At 34.0% G+C, this 15,870-nt stretch overlaps 1 protein-coding gene and 1 pseudogene across 1 annotated transcript in view; one reads left to right on the forward strand and one right to left on the reverse strand.

Moving 5' to 3' along the window:
- Window positions 1-220: 220 nt before the first annotated feature.
- On the reverse strand, window positions 221-9,128 carry LOC133193946 (uncharacterized; annotated as a pseudogene).
- Window positions 9,129-9,695: 567 nt separating this feature from the next.
- The window catches only part of LOC133193947 (amino acid transporter heavy chain SLC3A1-like), a 168,895-nt gene continuing 162,720 nt past the window's right edge, over window positions 9,696-15,870 (forward strand). Inside the window, 7 exon segments of the mRNA XM_061329859.1 lie at window positions 9,696-10,125; window positions 10,607-10,789; window positions 11,049-11,194; window positions 11,329-11,454; window positions 11,538-11,657; window positions 11,741-12,019; window positions 12,142-12,399. Coding sequence (XP_061185843.1) covers window positions 9,696-10,125; window positions 10,607-10,789; window positions 11,049-11,194; window positions 11,329-11,454; window positions 11,538-11,657; window positions 11,741-12,019; window positions 12,142-12,399 — 1,542 coding nt within the window.

Raw genomic sequence — 15,870 nt, forward strand, 5'->3', positions numbered from 1 at the left:
CTACCTCAATTATACTTTGAAATATATTTATTTAGTATACAGTATTTTTTTACTGTAAGCAGATCATCTTGTTGACCATCATTGCCACTGTATTTTATGATTATAATTTTCGATTGTGTAAATAGTTGTCATGAAGAAGCTTTTATTTTTCAGTTCATTTTAAAAAATAACTAATCTCATCAGAGGTTTAAAAAATTACTATGTACAATGAAAGCGATTTAATATATATATATAAAAAGTGGTATGGTTTAGCGTAATCAGAAACAATTGTTAAGTGTACATGTACATTCAAATTTGTTCCATTAAGACAGTTTCATCTGATAACAGAATTACAGAATCTGTTAAATCACAGAGTAACGTATTCAAACAACCATTATGGGTATTGTACACAAACGGAAGCGCTGTGAAGTATCCCACATACGGAAGCGCTGTGAATTACATACTTCAGTAGCGAGAAAATGAGACAATAGGTGTCACTTCCGTATATATACAGATGGGCACTTGCTGGAAATCACAAGCAGTGAGTTACGCAATATTGACGTGAAGGTTGACTCAGAACTCTCTTTTTTCCTTTCCTCACTAATTAAAAGAGTTAAATATATTTAAAAACAAGAAAAAAGCTTAATATATTAAATTCGTGATAAATAAATATTTCCTGATAATCATAGCTGGGAGTTTCAAGATTTTTTTTAACTACATGTACTACATGTAGTTTTATCTTTGCTAATCCGATCACTTAAACTTAAAGTATACGTATTTTAAGATTAATTGATTAAAATGTTTGTAAGCATTACACAGTATAGAATGTCTCACGGACCTTCTTTTCAGAACAAGGAAATAAACTGAAATTACATATAGAGAGAAAAAAAAAACCAAAAAGAAAAACTAAATATTGAATATCAATTTTGAAGAAAAGGGCGAATATTCAAGGTAAAATATTATTTTACAAAAAAAAAAAAAAAACAAAAAAAAAAAAAAATGAATAAATAAGTACTGGTTTCCTTCTATCAGATAATAATTAAAATATAAATGTTTTCCGATCTGATCAGCAATTTCTTTATACTTTTATACTTATGATCAAAATGGCAAAATGGCAGCCCCGATGTTTTCTCTTTTTTTTTCAAAGCTTATATGAAAATATCATATTTTGGTAGTAGTAATAAATAATTCATAATAAATGATAAAAAGAATAAAAGATAAAAAAATAATTTTAAAAAAGATGAAGCTTGTACTGTTTTTCATGTTAAATCAAATATTATACACTTCATGTGTTTAGAAATAATGTGTAATACTTAAGAATTTCTCATCAACATCTTTTTTGATGCACTACAGAAATACGGCAAAAGTCTGGTTTATTTTTTCTCCATTCAGGAAAAGTGTGATACGCTGTTCCATATGCTTGGATATCTCCGTAAATCTCCGACGTCGGGAACGAGCATCAAAATACTTGATTTACAGCGATGACATTGATATGCCCTGGAACGTTAATATACAAGTATAACCTATTTAAGATTATGTAGCACTGACAGTTTTGCTTAGCGTGTTTACAGTCGACAATTAAAAGGACAGTTTATTAAAAATGGAAACCCGTAGTATATGAATTATCGATCAAATAGAGAAAAAAAATGACACACAAGAAGTTTCATTTTAAGAGGCACCCGAGATTCACCACACTTTTAAGAGACTTCCGGAAAAGTAAGCGTATCACTGTTAAGATTATTATTTCTACCAAGTTATTGACATTTAAATATCTCAGCATTTTTTGGGGGGCTGAGATGGTCTTCTGAAATCAATGAATAAAAGCGCTTATTTAATCTTAAAATCTTCCTGTCTATCTGTAAATTCAACTGATAAGAACTTGTGCCCCTTCTTACATGTATGTAGGTTTTAAAGCCTTGATATCCTCTAATTCAAGCCGATGAGATAACGACAGAAAATCATACATCTATGTAAAGCATAAATCTACGGAAGCCGGTTGGTGCCAGGTAGTAAATATATTTTATCTGGCGGCCGCCAGATAACTTTCTGGCGGCCGCCACATAAATAACTGGCGGCCGCCAAATAATTTTCTGGCGGCCGCCAGATAAAAAGATCTGGCGGCCGCCAGATAACTTATGTGGCGGCCGCCACATAATTACACATAATTAAAATTGACATGTTCAATAACATTGGGTAATAATGATGGTGTTACAATGACCAACTCTCCCTTCTCTTTCTGAACTTTTCCTATGCATCTGCTGTATCAGACAAAATGGTGGAAATGCATAAGCTTTCATCTCTCCCCATTTTGCTAGGAATGCTTCTGTTCCCACAGCAAATGGGTCGGGTTTCCAGCTCATGTATTTCTCCAGCTGTGCATTTAGCCTGTCTGCAAAAAATCCATTTCTTTGAGGACCCCATTGCAAATTTAGCTGTGCAAATATTTTTGGATTCAGTCTCCAACTGTTTGTACGTATGGGTGACACATTCCTGCTTTGCCAATCTGCTGTCTGATTGAGAACTCCAGGAAGGTGTTCCTCTGTTAGAGTTATTTTCTTTTCTAGACAATATTTCCTCAAATCTCTTGCTATGTTTGTTAGAATGGACGATTTTGTTCCCCCCATCTTGTTTAACTGCAGTTATATTGTCCATCCTCAGATGAATGTGTATGTTTCCTTTGATCTTTGTCATTGGTCTTACAGCAATGTTTGCAGCTTTCAGTTCTAAAGCATTTATGTGGAGTTTTTTCTCTAATGGGTTCCATGGTCCCCCCATTTTTTCTTGTGAAAATGGGCAATTGAACCCCCATCTCATTGTGGATGCATCTGTCTCTATCAATATAGGTCTGGTTCTCTGGTTATTATTTGTTCCCCATTCCAAACCTCTAACTGTTGGATCCACCAAGAAATTTCTGTTTTGTATTCCTGCGATAGTGTGATTTTGTTCTTGTAACTGTTTTCTTTGACAAGACATTTTGTTTTGTACATTTGTAATTCCGTGACATAAAGTGAGACTGGAATTACTGCCTCTACTGTTGCATTCAATGATCCAACTAAACTTGCCAATTCTTGGATTGTAATGTGGTTGTATTCTAATGCATTTTGGCATTTCATTTTTATGTCCTGAAGTTTGTCCTGAGGTAAATAAACACTCATTTCTACCGAGTCCACTTCTAGACCCAAAAACTCTATCATTTGTTTGGTATCTAGCATTGATTTCTTCCAGTTTATCAACCACCCCAGGTTGTGCAATAACCAAATAAGGGAATCTCTGTCCTTCATCAACCCTTCTTTGTTTTGATTCAGAAGTAAAATGTCGTCCAGGTAGAGTACAAGTCGAATCCCGATTCTGCGCAGAAATGCTACTATAGGCTTCATAACTTTCGTGAACAGACGGGGACCGGCTGCTAATCCAAAAGGCAGACTTGTGTACTGTAGGAGATGAACCCCCCCCCCCCCCAACTGAATCTCAGGTATTTCTCTGAGCTTGGTGTATTGGAATGCAAAAGTATGCATCCTTCAGATCGATTTTGCACATGAAGTTGTTTTTGATCATCATGCTTTTCACGACTTGGAAACCTTCCATCTTGAAATGTTCGTAAAATACAAATTCGTTTAGTCGTTTTAGGTTGAAAATGGGACGTGACCCCACACCTTTTTGGGGGCGTACAAACAAAGTGCTTATGAACTGATCTGGAACTATGTTCTTAGGATCTACAATCTCTACAGCACGTTTTTGTAACATTTCCTAAATTTCTGTATCTAAAATTTGAAATTCTTTCTCTGAATAATTTATCACGGGGATTGATGTTTGACTGGGTGTTCTTGAGAAATCTATTTTGTACCCTTCTAATTCTGTCAAGATCGAAGTGTCTTTTGTAATCTTTGCCCAATTTTAAAGAAAATGTTTGAGCCTGCACCCCATGGGGATATGATTTTGTACAATTTCTGTTAATTTTAACTTCTCTACACCTGGGTTGAGATTGTTATGATCCCACAGAACTTTTGACATCTGTTCTACTACTATCGATATGTTTACGTGTGACGTAATTGACAACTTTTACATACCTCTGTTTCTTTGTAATGGAGTCTCTGCCTGTGCCTCTTGAGTAGCTCGACCCTCTGGACTTGCTCTGTTCACCAGAGGGTCCCTGACGAAAGGGCTGGTCAACACTCTGTCTTGGCTTCTTGTTGACAGGTCTGGCTATGTCCCTTGACATCTCTCGTGCACGCTTTCTGTCTTTCGACTTCCTGTACAGGGTGGTGTAAAAATCGTTCCCAAACGGGACAGAGTCGTCCTGAAGTTTCGTCTCGTTTTTAAGTAACATGCTCTTTGCTTTCTTAGTACTTTTGAGAATTTTTGCAAGGAAATTCAGCCTTCGTTCGTAAAGACACGCAACATTCACTTGACCAATCATAAGTATAGTTTTTTTTTAAAGCAAGTTCACCACTTCCTCTATTTTCATACTAGACGTACTGCCCTCATGAGCTTTGTCCATTTCGTCCCAAATTCTAGATATGGGTCCCATGCACTGAGAATTCGTTTCTGTACAAATTTTAGAGAGGAATCGTGCATTTTCAAGAACTTCATTGACCTGTGATCCGCCACTAAGTCCTCTAGGTAATCGTCGACACCCGGAGAATTCAAAAATTGGTTGCCTGGTATAGGCGTGTCTTCCAAAATGCGGGAGCGAATTTCCTCCTCTGACAAATGAAGCTTGTAATACTTCTTGGCATACTTTGCCTTGCTTTTATCTAGCATGTATTCCGTCTCATCACTGAGTGGGTCAAAACGCTTAGCGTCTAATTCATCGTCAGAGTCGGCCTGTGGCTCGTCTCGGGTGTGCGACAGTGTCAGGGGCGACTTGTAAGTAAAATCGTCAATTTCACCTTTCTCTTCTGAAGAACTATCATCCTCGTAAGGATCGGTCGATTCACTGTCGTCTTCGTAACGATCTTTATCAATAGCTCCCTTGCGCAAACTTTTCTTAGGGATACTTCAACCACCCTACTTTTTGGGGTTGCCATCTTGGCCACACAAATTACTATCTGCTTCTCCAGAAATGTCATCTTGTCCAAAATCTTATATGATAAATGCTTTTCTATAGGTCTCACTGTCATTGGAGTTTTCACTTTACTATAATGGAAGTAGCAAATAAATAGCTGGATACCCCTAGATTTATTTTAATCTTTAATGATGCTATTAGATCGTATTTGAATGAATCTTCATCCCCCGAATTTTATTCAAAACCTTCTATAGGAGAAGGAATATCTTACCGTGGCCTTCAATGCAACCTTTGGATATATTGTCGCTATTTTATCAATAAACTATATGCGTCTTTCATTTATATGTCGACTTGATATATCGTAGTTAGCTCGAGATAAAAGTCATTACATAGTCTGGATTTGGATGTTTTACTAACTCTAGATGTAAATGGCAAACTAACACCTAAACTTTATGAAAAATGGGATGATTTCATCTTTATCATCATCAACTTCCCCAATTCATGTGATAATATCCCTTTATTACTTGCACATTCATTTATCATAGCTGATTTGGTTTATTTGCAAATACGTGTTTTCAAATAAAACCCATAGCTGCAAGAGTCGATTTTTACCGACCAAATTGTTAGGTAGACCGTTATTTCGTACTTATCTTGACTACGGACTACACCAATAACCTAATAAATACAGAGGCTCACAACGAATGTGACAGGCAGACAGGTAATGCTTAGTCTTTTTAGGCACCTGATCCCAACTTTGGGTTTTTACTTTAGTGTTTTAAGGGGTTTGGGTTCTTTACAATTTCACGATTTATATTGCTTTTAAGTTTTGTGGGATTTATCACTGCTTGTTATCTTCACCTTCTCATTTGCAGAAATGTTACAGTAATACTGAAATCAAATTTTTTTTAAGCTTACAGGAATTGAATTTTAATTTTTTTTTTATTTTCTAAATACTTTTTTTTATTTATCATGCAGAATGCTGTGTTTCGATAAGGATGAAGTGAAATGACTTAACAGAATTTTTAAAATATTTGTCCTTGAACATATTTGTTCTTGACTTAATTGACAAACTAATTCAGATATAATATATTGACCAGTCTTATGTCGATTCAATAATATTTATCATAAAGCAAAATTAATATTTGATTGTTATCTTTAAGTACCTCAATGGCCCTTAACCTATTTACTTAATATATCATTTAATTGAATAAAAAAAACTTCCCCTTTTGGCTCTTTTAAATGATGTTTAATGCTTAATTACTTGATTCAATTGTCCTATGTTGAATTCTAAAATGTGAAGTAGTTTTTACAATCAAAACATTATTAAACCTAAGGGAAGGGCAGAAAGTTTGACTGCATTAAGTGTTCCAAAATCTAATAGATAGAAATTTCTTATACTTTAAATGTCTATAAAAGTCTTTTGTCATCAAAACATGATGATAGTTAAGAAATAAAATATCACTTTCAGAGTTTCTTTGGGATATGACATGAAGTTGGTCACGTGATCAAAACTTATAACGCCCAGAGGGCGTTATAGTAGATTTGATCACGTTCAAAAGCGTCATGTCATATCCAAATGAAACTCTAACAAATGATATTTTATTTCTTATATTCATATCGTTATTTTTTTGTGTTACAAAGAAAAAATGCACTATCTAGACTTTGTTGTGGAAATGCAACATAACATACATGTACGACGTCATGTGAGGTCACAATCTAGACTTCCGAATGTCTCGTGCGGTTTGCCTTCTATACGCAAGAAAGTCTGATCATGCGACAAACTTCGTGTCATTGGAAATTTAATGTCAATTAAATTAATTTGTATTGTCATATACCGAAAGACATTGGCAAATGTAAAAGTTTATAGGTACATGTAATCTTGCTTGCTATTTAAAAATAAATTATAGCAAATATTGTCTTGCACGATAAACAGACGAAAAGAATAAGGAGAAGAGTGGTGTAGGAATGAAAATGAAGGAGCTAGATAGAGTAATGTAACAAAATTAAACGATGAGTGCAAAGATTGAAATGCGACATAGATGAGAAGCATTTCTATTACACATTTTTCATAGCATTAACGAAAGGTGACACCCTATGATACCTTTACTTCCAAGTATAAATTTTTCCTTAAAATGCGTGGAGTGTACAGCTAAACAAAATAAGAAAACTTGATTAAATTGATTTGTATTTGAATTCATTTTACGATTGAAATCTTCTGTGAAGAACAGAATAAACATTGTACATGTAGCACCTGTCTATAGATTTAACAATTTTTAAGCTTTTTGCGTAAATGAAGTATACTCTGTCTCAACTAGAATTAGTAACAGAATGTTAAATTGTAATTGTGAAGCAGACGAAAACCTTTACATCTGGTGTAATTGTCCTTGTCCTGGCAAAATAGAAGTTTTTCATCATGAAGTATGTAGAAAACATCAGAAGAGAAAGTCCGACAAGTAAGATGTTGAGCAAGGAAAACTACCAAAGAAAAAATAGATCTTCCGGGTTTTTTTTCCAACTTCTGTATCAGATCTAGAAATAATATGAAACCTCAATTCCAGATAAATATGATGATTGATTGAATTATTGAACCAATGGGCCAATTTAAACCAAACATACTACAAAGCATCCTTGGGATGAAGAGAATTTTAAGTTTGTTTAAATGAAGAGCCATGTAAGCCTTCAATTACGGAGAGATAATTAAGAATTTTATAAAATTTGGTTGCATTTTTTCTTCTCAAGAACCACTGCTAGAAAATTTTAAACTTATGTGAAATCTACATTACGAAGTGTAAATTCAGGCTTGATTAAATCATAACCCCTGGGGTACGGTACGGCCTAATGGGAAATAAAATTTTCCATAGGAATATATATGAAGAAATCTTTTTTAAATTTTCTCAGGAACAGCAAAGCCATGTTTAGTCAAATCGATAAGGAAGCATCCCCAGGTAGTGTAAATTCAGGCTTGTTCAATCATGACCAATGAGGGTAGGTTTGGGGCCACAATGGGAGGGGGAGACAATATTTTTTTTTTACATAGGAATATATAGGAAGAAATCTTTCAAAATTTGAAATAAACAGTAAAGCTATAATTAGTCATACTTATATACTAGTAAATGTATCTTTTGGTAGTGTAGGTTCAAGCTTGATCAAATCATGACCCCCTGATTAGGTTAAGGACACAATGGGTGATCAAAGTTTTACATAAAAATAATTATCGAGAAATAAATCTTTAAAAATCTGAAGGAAAAGAGCAACAAAGCCATGATTTTGGGGAAATTAATATGTGAACATACTTTTATAGATCTCGAACAGCAGGGCCAAATAGAAGCAGGTGAGTGATGTGGCCCATGGGCCTCTTGTTATATCTTGTTTTTATAATTACACTTAAAAACAGGCGTTTTCTGGGAATTTAATGATTGGAAGGATATTTGCGATTAAAATCAATTAGATTTAAAATAGCTTTTACCTCCTGACACGAACCATTTCCCGTTGATTAAACTATATCGAATAACAAAAAATATCTACAACTTATATAAAAATGATATAAATGATTTTCGATGACTCTGATACAGAGATAAGATCCAATATTTATAGAAATAACCAAAATATTTCCTGGGAAAAAAAACACTAATGCAAAACGTGAGAACGTTGACATAAAAATACATCCATCACTTGATACAGAACTATTTATCGTTTTGTGACCTAATCCCAATGTTTGCAAATTTCCTGACACATTAATCATAATGATAATTAAAACCTGTATAGCTAAGAAGACCGTGAATTACAAGAAATTACTGTATTGTAAGTATTTTAGAGGTTTTGTAAGTTAATTTAAAATACTTGTATCATGGGATACAGATTCTTTTTGAAATAAGTCTTTAGGAATCATGATTTAGATCTATTTTGTCAATAAGTATGAATCATTTTTAACCCTCTACATGAAGGAATCAATACATATAGGTAACCTTTATTTGACATAAACAAACTCTCCTTGTTAAGACAATACATTTAAGAATTTTGGCGGGGTTTTAAAATTTTAAGGACTATCAACACATAAAACTATGCATTCTGTAAAAAGAATCTAAACTAAAAGGAAGATTAAGCAAAACTTACAAGCTAAACTCACTTTAGCCACAAGAATCATTATGAACTTGAAATCATTTTTTACTGCTGAAATTAGCCATGATAAAATTAAGAATTAACAAAAAATGTTGCTTATTGGGTGACAATACAATTTCTTAAAGGATTTTCCTTACGGTTTTAAAGTACTTTGATATATATATATATATATATATATATATATATATATATATATATATATATATATATATATATATATATATATATATATATATATATATATATATATATATATATATATATATATATATAATGTTTCTATCTACGTCACTCTTGCCATGCTCACCTCCACCGCGTGCTGTTCCTAAATATATTAAATAAAAAGGACTTCAACAACTTATTGAATCAATTATAGCTTGCATGAAACTCATAGAAAAATTAAAACAATATATCAGGAACTTGTATATTAACTTTGATAACTTTTATTAATCATATGATTTTCTAAACTGAAAATTACTCAAAGAGGAAGAATCGTAATGTACATGTACAAAAGACGAAATTTTTAAATCTATTCTAATGTTACCACTCACTTCTGCTTGCATCACTCAACCTTGATCAGCAAGGGAAAAATATGGAGGACGTTAACACAAATAATGAAGAAAATCCACCATTAAACGTAGCAGAAGTGGAGGCAGAATTAAATACTCAAGCAATCTGTGTGAATGTAAAAGATCTCGACCCAAATGCCGCCATAGAATGTGTATCGGACGATGAAGTGAGGTTTAAAGGATTGGGAAAGAAGGAGTTGATGCAGTATGCCGACGATCCATTCTGGAAAAGGTTGCGTCTTATTCTCCACATCCTCTTTTGGGTGGGATGGATTGCCATGTTGGTAGCGGCTATTATTATCATTGCACTGGCTCCTAGATGTCCTTACAGACCAGACCAAAAATGGTACGACAAAGAAGTCGTCTACGAAATCTTACCAGAATCTTTCCAGGACACCAGTCCCAAGTCAGAAGGCGTTCAGAAGGAAGGAGGTGGAATTGGAGACATTAAAGGTAATTATGTAATTGAATTATATTTTGATTGGTTATACTTGATATTCATGTGTTTATGTGTTATTCTGTATTGATCTTCTGTAAAAAATAAAAATGTATTTGTTTAACACCAAGAAGGAAAATTTTGATAGTCTACAAGAGATATACAAAGTACAACCCTGTCAAGGATATTTCTGTCGATATATTGCTTTAACTAGAACAAGCACCGTAAATTTTGAAAAGTGTTAACATTATGAGCTCAATTTTTCAAAGAATTTTCAAAACAGACCCAAATCTGCTTAGGCAAATAATGCTGTTTTCATCAAAACTCAATATTAATTGATTAAATATGAATTCATTTATAATTCTATTAGCATTTAACAGAGACTTCAATTTAATTAATAAAAATATCAACTCTGCCATTAATACACTGTAGGTTTGTTTACTCTATTTTCTGTATATGCAAGTTTTAATTATAAGGTTTTTTCTCGATATTTCACAGGAATCGCATCTAGGCTTGACTACTTAAAAGAGGATGTTGGAAGTAATGTACTCTATATAAATTCAATCTATGAAAGTGAAGATAATGAACACATGGCAGTTGTTAACCACAAGATTTTCGACGGTGTACTAGGAACTATGGAAGATTTTGAACAGCTTCGCAAAACCACTAAACAGATGGAGAGTAAGTTTACATATATCAATTGAGTACATGTATGTAATAGTATTTGAAAAAAAAAGTTTAGCACCAAGTTCCTTTTCTTGCCAAGGATGGTTAAGATTTTGGTATTAAAGTGCCATGTAAATAATTAAAAATATGTCCGAATTATACAACTATGAAACCTTGGGTCGATATTTTTTGTCAAGAGTAAATTACATGTACAACACTTGCTAATGGTTTGATTGTATTAGTATTGTGTTTTATAAACAATTCTTATCACTAGTGCGCCTAATCTTGGACTTCATTCCTAATCATACTGGGAAGAAACATGAATGGTTTGTGAAGAGTCAGGTGAAAGATGGAAAATACACAGAATATTATGTCTGGGCTTCGTGTGATAAAAATTCGGACATCTATCCCAACAACTGGGTAAATGACTTAATTATGATGAAAACTATCTCCATTCTGACTTTCTGTAGTATTGATAGACTAGTTCTGTTTTTATATTTTTTATTGAGATTGTTAATTCTATATCCGTATACATATATTAATTTGGTCTCCAGATGAGTCAGAAAGGCGGTAGAGCATGGACGTACGATGACATCAGAAAGGAATGTTATCTCCATCAATTAGAGAGCGATAAACCGGACCTGAACCTCTGGAATACTGATGTTCGGTAAGAATTGGAGGTGTGTGAAGGCATTTTAAACAAGGGGAAGCAGTTGAAATTTCGTTAGCAAAAACTTAAAGTAAAAGATTATTTTTTTATCAGGACATACTACGTTTCTGGCTTGACAAAGGAGTGGATGGGTTTCATATTTTAAATACCGAGTATTTGTATGAAGATCAGAATATTGGCGACGAAATACTGATGTCTGGAAAAACAGGAACGGTAAGAAAGTATACATAAAATTATATTTAAATTCTACACTTATATATGAATTGGTTGTCAAAATCATGGGAAATATTTTACAGGCATATGACAACTTTGAGCAAAACCAAACCATGAATCATCCAGAGAATCTGAAGCTGCTGAGTACCTGGAAGTCAGTACTGGACTCCTACAATACAAAACCAGGTAAAGAAAAAGCTCTTGTTGTCACAGCTAAGGATGATTTAAATTCCATGATGAAATACTTTGAGGCTGGGGCCACCATTGTACGTGTCACCCCAATGGCGAACATCGGTGACTCACTGGCTGAACGTATCGAAACCAAACTGAAAGACATCAAGGCCAAGAGAATTGGATGGATGGTAAAAACAAACCCATTATTCAATTTCAATCTTCTGTCTTAATTGTAATTTTCACAGTAATGGATGAAACAAGTAAAACTATTTTCATCGAGTGAAACGTAAAGCTAATTAATGATTTTCAGTATAGCAATAAGGATTCCAGTCGTCTAGCAAGTAAAGTTAATCCTGAGCAAGTCAAAGCTTTGTTGACTCTTCAAGCCACTTTGCCTGGAGTTTCCTTTAATTACTATGGAAATGAAATAGGAATGACCGACCATCCATCACTGCCAGAGCCACAGAAATACTGAACCCCTATGCAGTGGACTCATAAAGGAACAGGGTTTTCAAAGCATAACAAATGGCTCGCGCAAAACCCTAATTATGATAGTGTTAATGTTGAGGTTAGAAAATAATAATAATTGATCATGGGTTCATATGATGAAGGGAATAAAATGTTGAAGTTCAATAGAATGAAGATTTGTAGTATACCTAAATTTCTGACATTTACAGGTGGAAATGGCTATTGGAGATGAATATACCACACTTAAGGACATACGCAACGTATCTTACCTACTGATAAATTTTCAAGATATTCTTAATTTAAGATTATAGTGCCATCAGAAGTTCGTAGACAAAAGATCAGCATGCATTACCAGGGGTTTTGAAAAGATATCAATTGATGAAAATTCTTGTATAATTCAAAGAAAAATACACAAAAATTACAAAACATATATTCTAGATGTTTTGTTTATCCAAACTTATTTTAGAAGAAGCGTACAACAGCATATATAGACATAAAAATGTAGCACACAATTCCTTTAAGTATTGGAACTCTTCAAATCCAGGGAAAGAGACAATAAAGTTCAAACTACATTGCGTATGTCCTTAAGGTGTTTGGAAGACTATCTAGACTTAGAGAATTTGAATCCTTCCAGTGGGGTCACATGAGTGTTTATAGAGATAAGGATCTCCTAATGTTCAGTAGAAAGGCCGAGGGGTTTCCAGGATACCTGGTGGTCATTAATCTTGGATCCAAGAGAGTTACCAAGTCCTTAAATTGGACCACTGAAATCCCTAAGAATGTCGAGGTGGTGTTCCATACCCACATGGATGATAACACAGCCATCAACCTGTCTAATAACTTCTACATTGTGGAAGCAAATCACGCAATAGTTTTTAAATACGACTAAACCTGAATGTTCAAATTTCAACAAACTACCTCTAACGCGCGGTATTCAATTTGTCGGCACGGTTTGGTGCTGTTATAGGACATACGTCATCCAAAAATAAGAATTCAATGCTTAAATAGTTTTCTGCGTGCAACTGTTTATACCATGCAATTTCCTATATGGACATGTCCGTGTAACCTTTTTTTCTGCCTTTCTATACTACAGGATCAGTCCATTTGCTTTAAGGAAATGAGCGACACATTCATTTCGCCCAAAATATCCCGAATTAATCTTCACGCTTTTTCCTTGAAATATTCTATTGAGTGGGACCAGGATTTGATAATTTCTATGGAATTGAATTAATTTTCGTAACTTGATTCTCAAGATTTAGAATTTAATTTTTCTCATTAAAAGAAATAAATACCGTTTATTTCACAGACAGTATTCTTTTCAATATACATGTAAACATCCACTTCAACAAGGGAAATTGTGTTCTTTTTTTCCCTGAAATTCTTGTTTCATGCACTTTATACACAGGATCGCGATTACTTTTTCATTTAATATCAACATGCACATCCATATGGCCTTACTTCCTATATTAAGGTTTTAAAAACATTGGTATTTCTCTTCCAAATTTGACTGAAAGTGAAATTATTCGTAAAATAATCATGCATAAAAGTACAAGCTACAATTAATTTAGTCTCTATAAAGATATGAATTTCTTTAAATTATTACAACTGGTACAATAAGTACACATAGGTGTCATATATTCAGCTGTACTTTGGCATTTCTGTCAGATCTTCAGAATCTATACCTTCGAAGCTAATTTTTGTAACCTTTACACAAGCACAGGTTCACAGTATATACATGTATTAGCTACATTTATTTGTTTACCTCACTGTACTTCATTTTAATTCAAAACCATTTATAATAAAGAATCTTAAATATCATATCATATTACTGTAACTTCTTTCAAATGTTGTTCACATTCATGTACATTCCACTTGTATTCCTGTTTTTGAGAAACGAATAATAAATATGTTCACATAGGTTTTGTTAACTTTCCATTCTTCTGATCAATCACAAACAAGATAAACTTAAAAAAACATGATGTTTTGTACAAAGTCTTCAAACATATTGTTATGAAATACTCTCCCCCCCCCCCATTTAAAAAAAATTGGAAGAAAACGTTTATCGCTTATCATGCTTAAAAGTCCGATAAATATTTGATTGCTTAAGTCAAGCAAGCTTTTTTGCGTGGACCTTGAAGTCAATGCAGAAAATATATAAGCGAGGTAAAACCGGATGCTATGGAGAAAGGTAAGACTGCTTATGCCTCAGAATGCTGTGGGCCTTTTTACACAAAATCTGAGGACTAAGATAAATATTTTCCCTTTCTCCAAGGATATCTTGTCTGTAGTAGGTCACCAAGCATCTAAAATTTCTATTAAATTAGATTGAATTGTAAATAATATTTAAGAAACAAGATGTGTTTGTGAAACACTGATGCCCCCCGTATGGCAGCTTATGGCGAAGGTCAAAGTTTCTCAAATGCAAGTCAAAATCCAGGCCAAAAGATAAAAGATGTTGGTACCCAAAGAAAGGTTTTGTCTCGAGGAATATACATGTGAAATTTGAAAGACTTAGCGCCAACTGTTCAAAAGTTATGGCGAAGGTTAAAGTTTTTTAAAAGTAAGTATAAGTTCAAGGTCAAGGTCAAAGTGGTATCCAAAGGAAGGTGATGTCACAAGGATTACATACGTGAAGTATGAAAGCCCTAGCACCAACCATTCAAAAGTTATTGCCAAGGTTAAAGTTTTTCAAAGGTAGGTCAAACTCCTATGTCAAGGTGAAAGGATCAAAATGGTTGGTATCCAAAGGAAGGTGATGTCACAAGGATTACATATGTGAAGTATGAAAGCCCTTGCGTCATCCATTCAAAATTTATGGCCAAGGTTAAAGTTTTACAAAAGTAGGTCAAACTCCTATGTCAAGGTCAAAGGGTTAAAGTGGTTGATATCCTAAAAAAGGTCTTGTCACATGGATTACATATGTGAAGTATGGAAGCCCTAGCTCCAACCGTTCTAAGGTTATGGCCAAGGTTAAAGTTTTTCAAAGGTAGGTCAAACTCCTACGTCAAGGTCAAAGGATCAAAATGGTTGGTATCCAAAGGAAGGTGATGTCACAAGGATTACATATGTGAAGTATGAAAGCCCTTGCGTCATCCATTCAAAATTTATGGCCAAGGTTAAAGTTTTACAAAAGTAGGTCAAACTCCTATGTCAAGGTCAAAGGGTCAAAGAGGTTGATATCCAAAAAAAAAGGCCTTGTCGCATGGATTACATGTGTGAAGTATGAAAGCCCTAGCTCCAACCGTTCAAAAGATATGGCCAAGGTTAAAGTTTTCCAAAAGTAGGTCAAAATCCTACGTCAAGGTCAAAGGGTCAAAGTGGTGGGTATCCAAAGGAAGGTGATGTCACAAGGATTACATATGTGAAGTATGAAAGCCCTAGCATCATCCATTCAAAAGTTATGGCCAAGGTTAAAGTTTTTCAAAAGTAGGTCAAACTCCTAGGTCAAGGTCAAAGAGTCAAAGAGATTGATATCCAGAAGAAGGTCTTGTCACAAGAACTACACATGTGAAGTATGAAACCCCAAGCACCAACTGTTCAAAAGTTATGGCCAAGGTTAAAGTTTTTCAAA

Source organism: Saccostrea echinata, unplaced genomic scaffold, assembly GCF_033153115.1.
Source record: "Saccostrea echinata isolate AGI-Se365-2 ecotype Australia unplaced genomic scaffold, CSIRO_AGI_Sech_v1 ptg000028l, whole genome shotgun sequence".
NCBI classification, from domain to species: Eukaryota; Metazoa; Mollusca; class Bivalvia; order Ostreida; family Ostreidae; genus Saccostrea; species Saccostrea echinata.